The sequence below is a fragment of the Grampus griseus genome, assembly GCF_964374135.1.
Source record: "Grampus griseus genome assembly, chromosome: 18".
Classification (NCBI taxonomy): Eukaryota; Metazoa; Chordata; class Mammalia; order Artiodactyla; family Delphinidae; genus Grampus; species Grampus griseus.
In genome coordinates this window covers 31,622,263-31,638,372 of record NC_139012.1, presented here as the reverse complement: position 1 = coordinate 31,638,372, position 16,110 = coordinate 31,622,263, and the positions used below count along the sequence as shown (strand labels likewise).

Sequence of the window (16,110 nt, the reverse complement as noted above, 5' to 3'; positions counted from 1 at the left end):
AAAAATACACTTGTGGCTTCTTTCCGTGGGCTGCTGAGAAAAGCAAAAGCCTATAGGAAGAAATGGGGTTTGAGTATTTCAGATTTGCTCGTAGCCACGGCCCTTTGAAATTCCTGAACCAGTGCTGTGGGAAAAGGTATAGTTTTGGAGGATTCCTCACTTCACCCACAAATAATATAAAAACAACACGCTTTTATTAAAGGAGATGACGAAAGAAATGACATGCTCAAATGGCTGCTGGCTTCTTAACAGCAGTAACAACATGCTCTAGTCAGACATCTGGGGGAAAAAGTACTTTAAACTCAAGGATTTTATCCTATAAATATATGGGCAGGAATAATGCACTTATGACCCATAATGAGTTATTTTTCAAGTATGACACCATTATAATAAAAAGTCTTGATGCAAGAAACATGTTTTGTAAAACTTCTGGTAGGCTGGGCTGCCAGGGTTGCATTTTCAGGAAAAACAAAGTGGCTGCATAGGAAACAAGCTGAGCTTTTTCCGCTGGGCAATCTCCTTTTTACAGTCACGGGGACATCCGGTGGGTTTGGGTGGCTAAGGAGAAGACAATATGGGGAAAGGGGGAGACGACAGACCAACAGACCATCTATATAACGTAGTAAAGAAGGATGCAATAGTGGTCAGGGAAGAAAATTGGGCAACAGTGAAATACTCAGCTGGCTTTTCAGTTCTGGCTGTTTCAAAGCCACTGGTCAATCACACCTTGGCTCGAGCCTCATTCCTGGGCATCAAGGTGATATTACCTATTCCTTTAGCTACACGGAGAAAGGACTAGCTCACATATGGGAGGGAGAAAGTAAATCCTTTTTTTTTTTTTTTTAGCTCTTTAGTTGGACGGTCACAGACTGGTTACGGCCTTGCTCTTTAAGTGTTCTGCGTTTCTGAAATGTAATATCTATTAATATTCAATTATAAAAATGTCTTTAAACAACAAATTATTTGGGGGTTACCTTTTTCTTTTAATTATTCTGTACGTTCCAGTATGTGGTGAATGAGAAATGTTTGATCTTATATTCATATTAATGCTGGTATCGTTTTTATAATTCTCAGTGGAACCCACATTTTGCTGAACTTCTGTTTGCTTTTCATTGTCAATCCTAGATCATTATCTGCTGTTTTTTGCATTTTCTTTCCTTTTCCATTATGTATCTTTTTTCCTAAAACTTGTGTCAATCTAATAAATTGACTTTAGAATTTGGGTTAATTACTGCAAGATGCAGGTTACTTCCACAAAATTATATAAGCAACTAACGTGCAATTAACAATTTTGCTTCTGTAATTCTTCCCTCTCTAGAATTACCCATTTTCAACTGTCTACTGGATTATTCTTGACAGAATACAAACATGCTATACTTTCTGCCTCTTTTAAAATTCCTCCCTTGAGAGCGTAACGCCTCTCCAGCTATCATGCCATTTCTCCAAAACTCTTCCAGCAAAACTACTCCAAAGAGTTGTCTGGACTTTGTCACCCCTGTCTCACCTCCCATCTGAACATGAACTCACTTCAGTCCGCCCTTTGTCCCCACCACTCCACTGACACAGTGTCACCAGTAAACTCCATCCTCCCGAAATGCTCCATTCTTAGTCCTTATTTTATTTGGCCCCTTAGAAGCTTTTGATACATTTGATGAGTCCCTCGGTAAAACGCTCTCTTCACTTGCATTCTTTTAAACACTCCTTCCCTCACCTTAGTAGTGGATCAAAAGGAAGGAAGGAAAAGAGAACCATAAAAGTGCCTACTTCTCCATCAAGGCAGTAACAAACCAATCACTTTGCTTGTGATTTGTTTTTTGACCTTCTATGCTTCCTGTTGCTAAATATCTGTAAAAACTAATGAAAATCTCCTGGGAAATCTACCAAAAACTTCCCCAGGCTGAACTGAAATTCCTTTACAAGGTCAAATAATTCCTTTAGGGTCTTGTTTATAAATAATAGGTCTCAGGTTCCGTGGAGAGCCTTCTACCCCACAGCACTATCACTTCGAGGGGCTAACTGCTACTTTGTCCTGTATCAAGCAGAAAAATGTCTTCCTCTGGAGAACTTCTCTGACAGCATACCTCTAATGGCTCTAGTCTACACTGTGTTTACTGTGCCTTCCAGAACATCATGTCATTTTCCTTCATATCACAGATTACATTCAAGACCCAACTGAGATCTGTTGGTGCCCTGGGCTAGCTGACAACTTGCCATTCCTTTAGACCATATTCCATAGATACTGGATAGGCTGGAGTCCTCTCCTCATTAGAATGCTTTTTCACATCCAAGCATACCGTGCGGAAGTTCCAGCCCACCACACTCCCAAGCCCCGAACACCCACTTCTGAGCATAACAGCAAAAACATTTTTTCCAACCACATATAACACCCTGTATGAAAATACTTTTGTCATATACAACTTTCTCCCTCCGCAGTTATAATTAAACTCTTTGCCCTAGGCACATCCATGGCTGGTCTACATTTTAACCCAACTCTGTCCACAGTTATCAGTTAATTGTACGATTTTTCTGTTTGATGTCAAAATCTCCCAGTAGACTACAAGCACTCAGATAGAAACAGCATCTGTTTTGCTCAACACTATGTCTCTGGTGCCAATAAAATGCCTGACCCATAAGAGATGCTCAATAAATACTTGAACGGACAAATGACTCAATTCATGGTATTTTAGATACAGATGTATTCATTCACAGTCCCTTGTGTAGTGTGATGTAAGGTAATCTATTTCTCTACCACAGACCAGATATGTTATACCAACTTTAAAGGTAATCAGCTAGTACAATCACCTACATTTATAAGAGTTAGTTTTGTATTTTTATTAGTAGCATTTTGAAAAACCAACTCCCCTATTGTATTTTCTTTTGCTCATCCATACCAGATATACAAGTCCTATTTGAGAATGGAAATAGGGCTCCCTTTATCACCCAGCCATTTCATTGCTGGCCCAGTGCCCAGTGCATATGTGCAAAATACAGACGTGAGGAATCACTGAAATGCCCTTTCCTTTATTCATTCTGTGAGGTAGGCAGACCTCCTCCATTAGAGAATTTTACCATCATCTAATTAATAAATTAAACAATAAAAAAACTTATAAAATGTGTAGCAATATATGTGTAGAATGTGGGGATTATAAAAACTTAATAGAAACTAATAAACATAGAAAGTATGGGATTTTCCAGACAATTTCTCATCCTAAACACTCATCCCTTATAATTTGTTGTAACAACTTTGAGAAGCATTTCTATACCAACTTCTTGGAAACAGTTTTTCACTTTTAAATTCAATAAGTCTTTTTTCCTCCAACTTTCTGTTTTTATAAGACAGAGAAAAAATTTCTGAACATTATTGCTTCAGGTATTTTTTTGGGGGGGGATATAATAATGATAAATAACTGCAAACATTTATTGACAGTTGATCAGTGCTAGACATTTACACATAAGCTCTTACTCTATCTTCCCAATAATCTTGAAAGATACATACTTTTATTCCCATTTTATCACCGAAGAAAATGAAGATTAGTGAAATTAAATAACTTTGCCCAGTTACTGCCCAGTCCAAAGCTGGAAGTGAGGGAACTAGGATGCTAACCCATACAACCTTGATCCCAAATCTCATGCTGTTAACATCCACATTATAGTTTAGTGTGTTTATGGTTATATAAATGTTTACTCTTGATATGAGGAAACTACTGAATAGAAAACACTGCATGAAACTAACAAATATACTCATGTAGAGAACAAATTACAGCATGAGTCTTACTTAACACAGTTCTTCTGCAAAGATAAATTTTCCAGAAAATTAAATTTTGGCAGTAAACTTTAAATAAAAGTAATCTCTCCCATCAAATAATGGCAAATAAAAGAGATATCTCTTTTGTTTCCTTCATTAGAGCATGGAAATTGTAAAAGCAGGTCATGAACAGTGTTAAGATCCTTATCAATCACCTTCACAATAAAAGCAATATTTTTCATAAGTGTTATTGTAAAAAGATTGGGTTCTATGGTGTACACATGTATAATGTAATACGCAAGGTTATAATTTTTCTAGTTGTTAATTCCTAATTCTTAAAAAATTTAAAGCACATATGTAAATTATAAAAGAAAATAAATACCTAATGTGGCCTTTAGTTATGTTATTATTATTTGAATCGATTAGCTCACTTGGATCAGAAGTATTAGTAATATCAAAGAAGGTTCGACTCAAGAAAAATCTATGTAAAGACTCACTTCTTCCTCTTTTTCTTCTACCTGCTCACAAAGATGGTGGTGGGACTACTTCCTGGCCTTTGCCCATAAAAGCACCAAAAAAAAAAAAAAAAAGAAAAGAAAAAATAGGTTGTCAGGTAAGCAGAGCGTCTGGATCTCAAGTTTGCAGTTTAAACCTCTGACTGCTGTAAAGCACTAGATTTTTCAGGTGGTAAAACTGGGAAGATGAAACTTGCCATGTGCTATGAAGAAACTCACTGCAGATAAAACAGTAACTTGCAAAAGATGAACGCACAATTCTGTAATGTATGTTTGCAAAAATTTCTCCAAGTTCACGACCAAATGTTATTCCTATGCACTGAATCCCACCTTATACAAGAACCAAAACAACTATGTTTACTAGTATTTTACACGAAGGCAGTGTTTTATGTATTCACCCATCATATTTTAATTACGGACCTCGGAAGTAATATGGTATCAAAGCAAAAAGTAATGCAATCTAAGTCTTAATTCATCGTCATTTCTAGGCTCTGAAGACAAAATACACACATGAGTTGATGATTATAGGCATTTTACATCTCTATAGAAGGGTGACTTATTTTTTTCGATTCATAGAAAGGGAAGAAAAATCAACACCATGATATTATTACAATTCCCTCTATTTAAAAATGTAACAAAAAGAACTTAGAAGAAGAAAAATAACTTCATGATCAGTTAACTATCATATATAGTTAACTTGGTATTATTACATACAGTCATGTAACAAAGTATCTTTCTGCCTTCTAACCCCCAGAAGGAAATATTAATACTGCATTTTGAATTATTTCTATCATATGGAGGCTTCCTGCTATTTAAAATAAAAACTTAGACTTGTATGAAGATAAGAACTCAAGCTACGTAACACATTTGTAGCCAAACACCTAACTTTAGAATTACTTTAATGGCGACTTAATTTACAAGTTACTCAAAGGTTCCAACCACTGGAACTTCATGGAATTTTATATTATTGCCAGACAAGTAAGTTCCAGCCTGAACAACTGAAAGAAGAAACATCCTGACACACTTTGTAAAAATTTCACAGTGGTTAACCTCTACGAGGGATTTACACATTTACATCTCACAAGCAGTTACGCTGACTATAGGTTGAACTTTCTATTTGAGCGCTTGAAGGTAAAAATACTTTGCAAATTTAGGTATTTGAATTCTGACATTAAATGACTTGATATATAGAAATATGGACTAAGTAATACTGAAGCATATACCTATATAAATATGAGGTTAGTTTCTACTAAACTGTGCTCTACTCAGCCGTGGATCAGCTGGCTCCTGTGTCGTTCTGCACAGAACTTCCTTGGATGTAGTGTGTTTGCCTATGACTTGGGGTCCTCTCACTGAATAAATGAAGAGTTACTGCTGAAATAAATCAAGGCTTGCTTGTGTCTCTTACCTTTGCCATGGCTTCTCCCATCCTCCAAAAGTGGTACGACGATAGTGTTGTTCACATTTCCAGGTGACCGCACAGCTGTGTAGACGACAGGCACCGACTGGACCACCACGGGGATGCGGTGAACGTGACTCAGTTTGTTAGACTGTAAATTCATGGGACTTGAAGGCGGAACGGGATGGATAATGTGCAAAAACTGCTGGCCTCCCACACCAGAGGCAGAGGCAACAAGGGGCCCTGGAGTTAATACCGTTGACGAAGATGATGCTGAAGATACTGATGTTATAACAGTTGGGGATGAGGCTGGACGACTAGAAGACGACGAAGAGGTTGAAGTTGAAGAAGGGGAGGAGGCGGACGCTGTCATGGAAACGGGGGAGGAGGAAACGGCTGTGGGGGATGTCCTGGCTTTGTTGATGGACAAGTCCACTGGCTCAGTTTGTGTCTGGAAGTGATCTACGCATAACGGGTCCTCCGGGGGTTCCCCTTTCACATTATTTAGCAACAGGGGAACAGCTTCCATATCGGGGTAGTTGTGGACGTTTGGAGACTGTGGGGAGAAAAATAGAGGTATGATTGATGACTTGAATGTTTTTTAATTTTTCTCTTATTGCTACAGAACATTAATTCGCTCTCCAAATATCTGAAGAACCGCTCGGACAGTCGTCATAATTAAAGTGGAGCGTACAAAAGCACAACAGAGTAAGACGATTGGGAGGGCGACAGACATCATTGTCAAAATCCAGGGAAATACACTAAAACAGGGCATAAAATTCTCCAACTTCCCACACCCGTTTGCTAAATTACTGAATACAAGCCATTTCTAATAACTGGATTACAACTGAGCTCATAGCAATGAAAAAGTTTTTCTCAAAATAATATACAGAAATACTACAACAGGTATTTTTAGGAAATAATTTTAGGAAAAGCTTATTCTGTAAATTTAAGTTGCCTATGCTTGTGCTGTGTAATTTAAGACAATGATAATAATTTTGTCCAAGTTTGTATTCATGCTTTCAAGTTTTAATGAGCAAAATTTAATAATAAATAATAATAAAGAATCCAAGATTCCACCCAGACTAATGGGCTCAGTGTGTTATTACTGAGCATGAATATAATTTAATTTTATACCTATTCACTCATAAATTCAAGAAACAGTTACTAAATGTCTACTTCCAAGGCCTAAAATGGCCCCCAAATTAGCAGGTGTCCGTCTAGCCTTAACAGAGAGTTAGACTACAAAAGATTATTTTTGGTTATATCTAATTTGACCAGGCTAACGTAGACATTATTGTTCTATTATATGAAGACCCAAACCTTTTTTTTTTCAGCTTCACTATGGTATGAGAACAACAATGCCTAAAATTATATTAATTTGGTTCATTTCATTCTTTGTTTAATAAAAGATTTTGGTTTGTTAGTCCCCTCAGAGCTTGAGCATACACTTAAAGGAACAAAACATGCTTCTTCAAATCTTTCTTTATAGAATATAAATTATAGCTCCATTCAGGAAATACAATAGTGCAAGGGCATTTTATTTAGCAACAATGAGAAAAGAAAGAAAATAAGCTAAACAATGGTATCAGATCAATAAACAGGAAAATGGGTTGATGTTTTATTGGTTTTTTTTTTTTTTTTTGCTTCTAAGCTAACATGGTTACTTACCCACCAAAAGAAAAGAATTAGAAAATATCAAAATGAAGCATCCAAATATCTACTGCATAAAATTCTAAATGACAAGATCTCATTTCATGTGCTGAAATTGAGAAATAAGAATTTAAATATTCTCAGATATTAAGAACCAAAGAAAAGAAACACCATAAACGGAGCAAGTTTTATAAAAAGCTATTAGCATTATCTACTCTTCTAACTAGAACACTATTTCAATTCGCACACAGTATTATCATTTAATTTCTCTGTAGAACAATGTAGGATGTTTCTTATTAGTATGTCATACCCATATAGAAATTCTTTGTTGAGGCTGCTTTCATAAAATATCCCAGTTGGTTTGTCATTAACATTATAAAATATGTCATTAAGCACAAATTATCAAACATAGTTTGCTTTCAAATATAGCCTTGATTAATTTCTCTCCAAAATTCTAATTTTGGAAATAGTGACTATTTCCATCACGAATTTTTTTCTTCCTAATTACACTTAGACACAAGGTTCTAACATAGGTTTATAAACCAAAGGCTGAGGTGCAAACATTTCATAAAGTAAATGGAAGAGTACTTTCGTAGACTACGACAATACAGGAGGTAAACATGGAGTTTATCTGTAAATAGATGGTTTCTGAGGCATCAAGCTTCACTGAGATTTGCAAACTGCTTTAGACTTCTGTAGATTATGAACACGAGTCCATACTTTGTAGGTATCTGCTTAATCCCTCACTAAAAAAATTTTTACTCCTTAAGCTGTTTTACAACAATAGAGGAAGAGCACTCCTCTTGTAATTCTGCTGTATATACAAGAAAGCTAGGAAGACCCAATACTAAGAGCCCCTAGGTGCTTTCAAATACTTGAGAACTACATAGCTTTTGCACAAGCTCAAACCAAAATACGGAAAATGCTCATAAAAATTAGGAAGAATCAACCAAACCTTTGGACAACAGACATATCTTATTTGGGAGCGTTAGACATGTTATGCATGAATTTATAAGTGTAAACATCACAGAGGCACATGCTGGTTCCTATTTCACACGTAGCAGTTGAAATGCAACCAGCATATCCAAAAACAATGCCTCATCAGTCTAAGGAGGACAAAACCCTGATCATACCATTCATCCGTTTACACTATTGACATAATATATTCTCATAGCCCATACCAATCATTTCTACTGTGATAATGTGGCCAGTAAACCATCCATAATTCCAGCTTCAAGCTGCACGTACGTACACGTAAGACCAGCAATACTGCATAAATATGTTTCCCAAACAGTTGAGGTATACACTTCCTCCTCCTTTTAGGAAAAAGAAAAGACCTGAAAGGCTTGATCCTGAAATCATGATTAGAATTCATTTCTTGGCTTCTGGACAGTGGAAAATGGAAACACATTGGTTCCGAGATATGAATCCATAAACGTGTAGCAATGGGAGAGCAGCCAAGAGACAGAAGGAAAGCTGGGGAAACCACGGGAAAACACCAAACAAGCAGCACTTATAGCACTTAGAAACTAAATAAAAGGACTGCACAGATTTGAGAAAGTGAGAAAAGATATGGCTATGTTACCAGGAAACAGCCTCTAAGAGGCAGGGACACTGAAGAGACCAGCTATCACAAAGAAAAGTTTTATGCACAGTTAGGACATGAAAATTTTGTAAAAAGGAACAAAGAAAGGATTTCATACTAAAATTCTGCCCTTGGTCACTAACTACTCAATTCTTGATACAACACTGATGGACGACTCACAGCAGCATCCTCTAAGCACTGCTGTTGTTTTGTTGTTTGTTTGTTTTAAATAAAAGCCCATCAAGATTTTTGCCTGGGAGCAGTGACTTTAGCTGAATTTTTGCTGTTGATGACCCTGGGGTGGAAAAGATGATCAAACACTTAAACTATATTTAATAGTATCAACAGAAACAGAATTCCTTCTAAGGATGTGAAGATTGAAGGGCACGCTGCATTTCTGTCAAAGAGAATGAGAGTAATTAATTTCACTTTCCAAGAGATGATATAGTATTTCTTGGAGGGGGTCCACAATAAAGTAATTTTTCAGCCTTTCATACATACCTTAAGAAATAAACGCATAAACACACAGAAGTCTGACAAGGTAAATGTAACAATATACTTCATTAAAAAAAGGTGTGTGAAAAACATAAAGATAAATATAAATAGGATTATACTGCTGCATAATAATATTTCTTCAAAAGTCTGAAGGCCAGTTTGATTCAAAATAATCCACTCAATAAAATATAATGCACAATATCCTAGTGAACGTATTCCCTTCAGTGATCTGGGGATTACGTGTGAGCTGTTCTAATGAGATCATCTTTTTCCTGAATAAACGTTTTAAAATGTAACTTCAGCTTTAGGCATTTTGTTGAATAAATGCAAAAATGTATCTAAAACTTTCTCTGTGTGAGTACTCAGAGTACCTGATGTGTTTCCTACAGTCAGCCGTTGCCATCAGCTGAATCTTATTACAGTCCTCAAGTGAATATGGGTTTTTAAGGCTTGTCATGTATTTTGATCACCTGGCAACCTTAAAAGGAGAAAAAATATATATGAACACCACCTCATCTTTGGAAAGCCCTCCAGAGACTCTTACGTTTGGTTGAGGACCACTTGGGTAATATTCTGCTAAATGTTATCCAAGATTTATAAGCTGTTTCATCTTTAATGGCATCAGGGATTGTCAGAGAACTAACATAATATTTATGCATATACACACGTGCACACACAAACACACACACAAAAAGGATGTGCCTAACTATCTATCCATCCTTCCATCTCTCCATTCATCTACTCATCCAGCCAGCCAGGGAGCCAGCAGGTCAGCAAGCAGCATTTAAAGCATAAAAAGATTATGTTTAATTCTATCTTTCCAACTTTATAAAAGTTTTTTGAGAAATCATTTCATGGCAGCGTTTAGAAGATTGTAGAGTGACTTGCCTACTGTTACAAAGCTCATGGCTTCACAGTTATAAGAATCCGCGCTTTATAGCCTGTTATGTGGTTATTAGAGACAGAAAATTTGATTTGGACACAAAAGACTTGAATTCATGACCTGCCCTGTTACTTATTAGCTGTACAGTCATGGTATCATCATGAAAATTCTCTAGGTCTGCGTTTATCCACCTATAAAAGAGTATTAAATTCCAAACTCACACAACTGCTGTAAAGATTGAATTTAGGACATTGAGTGCTTTTAAGTAATACTGAGAATTGTGGGACAGAAGTAAATGAGATTCCCCTTTTAGAACTAAAATTCCAAACAGAACCTGATCTATTACTATAGCTCCATGAACTCAGCATAAGATATATTCTGAGGCAGGATGGCGTAATACAGCCACCGTAGAGGGGCAGTGTTTGCTAAACAACCAAACAGATATATGTTACAAAAGTAAGCTGAACATGTAGAAATACTGTAAGCATTTTCAGGTTCCACATAAAATTTTAAACAAACACATCTTCTCTTAAAATGCACAAGGACAGTCATTTGACATTATTCAAATTTTTTTTGCTCTATTTTTTTTTTAGCTTAATTAGATTGGCCCACAGGATGAGCATGTAATAGTTGACGGAATACATTTTAATTGACTGGTCTGATTTGTTAATTCCACTATATAAATATCGCCTATCAATCCATAGTTCAGTTTGTATCCATTATGACAATAATACATAAATATATTAAAATAATTGTTTTGGGAGGTTGGCTATTCTTCAACAGTCTTATCATGAGATGAAATAGTAGAGCTTTATTTGTTTCTTGTGTCTCGGTAGAAATTTAGTTTGTGTAAGTTTCACTGACTTGGTGAGTAGTTGAATGTGCACTTTCTACGGGAGGTGCTTAAAGAAACTTACTGTGCACTTCATGTAAAAAAGGGAATAAACTATGACTCCATATCCTGTTATCACTGAGCTTTTGTTATACTGCATTATTTTAAATGCAAATACACTTTATTTAAAGAGTAGAATTCCTCTTTGTACATGAAATGCACAATAGGTACATGTCTTAGTTTTCCACATTAGTAAATGAAAATTTAAAAATATGAGCATCATGGTTCAAGCAAGCAACCTGCTCAACTCTGACAGGTCATTTTTGCTCGAAGTGTGAAAGGCACCAAACATCAATTTGTGAAGAAACAAGTACTTCGCTTTCCTCTCTATTGCGTTATTTTACTAAAAAGGAAGGCCTTTTTTCAAAGACAAATTTTTCAAAATTTGTCTCGCATGGGCCCTGATGGTCATCGTTCACCTTTCTTTCAAGCCTAGTGATTTTTCTTCTTTATTCTTCATGTTAAGAGCAAACTCTTAACTACAGTTGCTGTACAAGTGTGAATCTGTAAACCTGACCAAGAAAAAATTAAAGCAAAGTATACTCAAAAAAGGAAAAACAAATGGTAATTTTTCTAAAAGTACGGATGAGAGAATAAAAGGCAACAAGTAGAAATAGCCTACGTTTACAATCTGGAACTTGGTTTCAAAAGTACTGAATGAGTTAAAGAGGAAGATTTTCAATGAATATTTAATTCAACTGCTTTATCTCAATCTCTCAAGTGCTGGTTTAAGAAATGATTGATTCCTTAAGAAAATTCAGAACATATGCAGAACATAATGGACTCTTTGTGCTTTACATGTATGTTTTTATGCTTTCACAAATTGAAAATGCCAGCCTTCTAAAAGGATTCAATGCAGGCATTTAAATTTATCCTAAATTTTCCTTATTTCCTAGTTATTATACTTTTCCATGACCTATTATTTATTTCCCAGGGCTTTCATGAATCATATTATTTACCCAAAGCCATCAGAATTTATGTTAACAGTTGACTGCACATCTGAAATTCTGGTTTGGCACTTATGTGTTGTAAAGTTAGGGTCATACCTGAGGTGGGGAGGATTCTCCTACAGGGTGGTAGAGGACAGAGGCATTTCTATTTGTGCATTTAAAAAATTAATAGCAGACATTCCTAACCAACGAAAAGACTCACAAACTTGTTTGAACATGAATATAATGTGTTACATGTAAATTACTATTGTGTTCTACCACATAACATAATCATTGAAGACTCAAACGCATTTGTTAGATGAGAATATTTGTGCTCAAGATATTAAGCCACTTAAATCCCATTTACCTGGTCAAATGAGATAACGAAATAGTGTCACAACAATAAATGTCCAAAAAGGAAGTATAAGAAGGTAGTTTTGTTCCTATTTTCTTATAATTACTGTCAAACTGAACTTCACAAAAGCATGCAAATACGTCTTAAAAATAAATTTTGTGAATCCAACTATATGACATTTTGGAAAAGGCAAAACTATAGAGACAGTAAAAAGATCAGTAGTTGCCAGGGGCTTGGGGGAAGGGAGGGGAGGGATGAAAAAGAGAAGCACAGGGGATTTTTAGGGCAGTGAAACTCTTCTGTATGTGACTGCAATGGTGGTTACATGTCACTATGCATTTATCAAAACCCACAGAAGTGTACAACACAAAGAATGAACCTTAATGTAAACTACGATGTATCAATATAGGTTCATTAAATCATTAAATCTAACAAAGTATTACACTAATGAAAGACTTTAATAATAGGGGAGACTGCGAAGGGGGGGTAGGGTGGGTATATGGAATTCTTAAGTACAATCTGCCGAGTTATTCTGAAAGTATAAATCTCTACTGAAAAAGTAAAGTCCCCTAATGATTTTAAATTAACTTGAATGTAATATTAATGCTACTGATAAGATTCAATTTTATCTATTATTTTGTTTATAATTCTTTGCAAAATTCATAAACCAAAACCATTATCATAACACTTGCAATTTTTTTTAAAAAGAGGTAACTGTTATAGACTTATCTTGACTACATCACGGTTAAATTTCTTCTTCTTTTGGTTTTAAATTGGTATTATTATTCAGTGACTGATGTAAGATATTAAAGTTTCACTGTACGTGAGAGGAACATGTCTTACAGACTTTTAGGGATAAAAAGTTCATTTGAATCTTCACCCTAAGCCACAGTCTTAGTCAAACGCCTGAGGCAAATGTTCTGTGCTAGTTACATATTTTAAAATATGCAATAATGTTTACCATTCTCAAACAGATTAATCTTGTCTGCTACCAGATGGACTGTGCTTTTGATTTCACAAAATATTCACCATAAAGAGTTAGTTTTATAATGAGATTTTTCATAGTACTGGAATACATCAAATTTCAGAGATTAGAAGATGACCTCAGAGAGGCTGAGATACCCAAATGATACAACTGGAAACCCTAACATATTACAAACATATAAAGCAATAACGCAATCTTTTTATGTAAAGGGAGGTATATTTGCAAAATGTAGGTTTTACTCTTTGGATATTTAAAGCAAGCAAGTAGTCCAGAGAAGCCTGTATATGCTTCTCTACTCATAGAAAATGCCTTTAAAGAGAGATCAACAACCAAGCCAAAACAAGACAAGTAGCAAAGTTGAGAGAAAGCCACCTTTTCTCACCTACCCCTGGAATCAGAGGGACCTACCATGAGAATGTGGCAGAAGTAGAAAAGCAATAGTGTTCAAATGCTCCAGAACTTGTTCACAAGCAGTGGATTTAATTCCATCCCAGCCCCCTACAAATCAGCAAAATGCCCTCATGCAAACCAACTCTTTGAGCTTCATCTTTTGGCTTCCTGGTAAATGGGGTATAGATGCATGCAGGTCTTTCTAAGGATCTGAGAGGGTGAAACTGTCTAAAGGTTTTTTAAAGTGGTCCCGTCCCGTTAAGGTGCAACTGCCACAAGGCACACACAGGCGTACGTAATTAATACGTTTAGGTGTAGAATTAACTGTACAAATCGAGCCCCCATTGATTTTACCCATCGAGATGAGTGTCTGAGCAAAAGGGGAGAAGGGGCAGGCTAGAGTCTCAGGGAAGACAAAGGCAGGAACAGGGAGGCAGATGGAGGACAACTGATCTGATTGAAAAAGAGGACTTGCCAGCCAGACAAGACTCCTGCTAACCAGCTATGATTTACAGTGACAGGGGAAATAGCTCAGTATTCCTCCTGGCTGGGACACAGAATTCTAAGAAATAAAGATTTAAAAAATGATACTAGTAATGCTGACAAGCTTGTAGTAAAACAGACACTTTATTATGCTGCAGGACAGCAGTGTAAATGGATACACACTTTCAGGAATGCTGGTGAGCTGTGTCTCAAGAGTCTTAAAATACCTTAAAACAAGAATTAACATTTTTAAGAATGATATAAATGAACTTATTTACAAAACAGAAATCGACTCACAGATTTCAAAAGCAAAACTTATGGTTACCAAAGGGGAAAGGTGGGGAGGGATAAATTAGGATTTGGGGATTAACATACACACACTACTATCTCTAAAACAGATTAACCAACCAGGACCTATTGTATAGCACAGGGGACTCTACTCAATATTGTGTAATAACCTATATTGGAAAAGAATCTGAAAAAGAATGAATATATGTGTATGTATAACTGAATTACTATGCTGTACAGCTGAAACTTCCACGACATTATAAATCAACTATACTCCAATAAAATTTTTTTTAAAAAAGAATCTAGGGCACTTCCACCTCCCTCTCTCTCTTCTTCCCTCTCTCCCCTCTCCATATACATGTAAATAGGTCTCTTCAAAGTCTATCCCCAATCATTCTATTTTGAAAAACAAAATGCTATTTTGAAAAGCAAATTCTCAATCAACACCAGTGTTGACTTTTAGAAATCACCAAAGAGAATATGCTTAAAAAAAAAAGTCAAGGAATGTTAACACAGATTTAGTCATGATTCCTGTGAAATGACCTCATAATTTCAAGTGTTGGAACTGTGAAGAAGCTTTCAAAAGATGGTCATTCTGTTAGGGAGATGACATATGTATCAACCATTTCAATTTTATGCAAATAAGTACATTTTACATAAAATGTGATTTTGAATTTGTTTTGCAACTAATTAGTATATTAAAATATTATAACTATTAAAGTTAAATTATCTACAAGTTTATATATTCAAGTTGGTTATAAAACTTTCCTTCTGGGATACAGGGCATAACTTAACGCAGGGACTTGCCTTTAGACATAAAGGGCAATTTGGGATTTTGACAAAGATGTACACACAAATATTTAACTTTGCCTTATTTACAGGAATAAAAGTTAGAAACAACAAAGTGGTCATAAAAACAAAATAAAATTTGGAACAATGATTTTAACCCTAACTATGAACCAGAATCATACATGGAACATTTTAAAGGTACACAGGCCAGAGATGAAATAGGTCTGGGATATGGTGTAGGTACCAATAGTTTAAAAAGCATCACATGCGACTACAATGATCAGACAAGTTTGAGAAACAATACTCAGTGGCATGGGGAACTATTATCTATGTAATGTTAAGTTTAAAAACGTTAGGATATAAAACTGCCCATAATAAATGAGTTTAACTTTGTTCCACCAAAATATTTTTATACATGAAAATAATAAAAAAAGCCTAGAAAAAATACTCCAGAATGGTAATAATAACTTCTCCATTTGGTGAATTTGTGGGTGATCCATGTTTCCTTTTTTACTTCTTTCCTGTTTTCCATATTTTCTACAGTGAATCTACTACTTTTTCTTTTTTTTTAAGATTTTTTTTGATGTGGAACATTTTTAAAGTCTTTACTGAATTTGTCACAATATTGCTTTTGTTTTATGTTTTGGTTTTTTGGCCGCGAGGCATGTGGGATCTTAGCTCCCTGACCAGGGATCGAACCTGCACCCCCTGCATTGGAAGGCGA

The 16,110-nt window shown here is 35.7% G+C and overlaps 1 protein-coding gene across 1 annotated transcript in view; it reads right to left on the bottom strand.

Moving 5' to 3' along the window:
- KLF12 (KLF transcription factor 12) overlaps positions 1–16,110 on the bottom strand; it is a 444,681-nt gene that overhangs the window by 143,481 nt on the left and 285,090 nt on the right. The window contains exon 4 of the mRNA XM_082675656.1: positions 5,669–6,215. Coding sequence (XP_082531782.1) covers positions 5,669–6,215 — 547 coding nt within the window. The remainder of the gene's footprint in view (positions 1–5,668; positions 6,216–16,110) is intronic.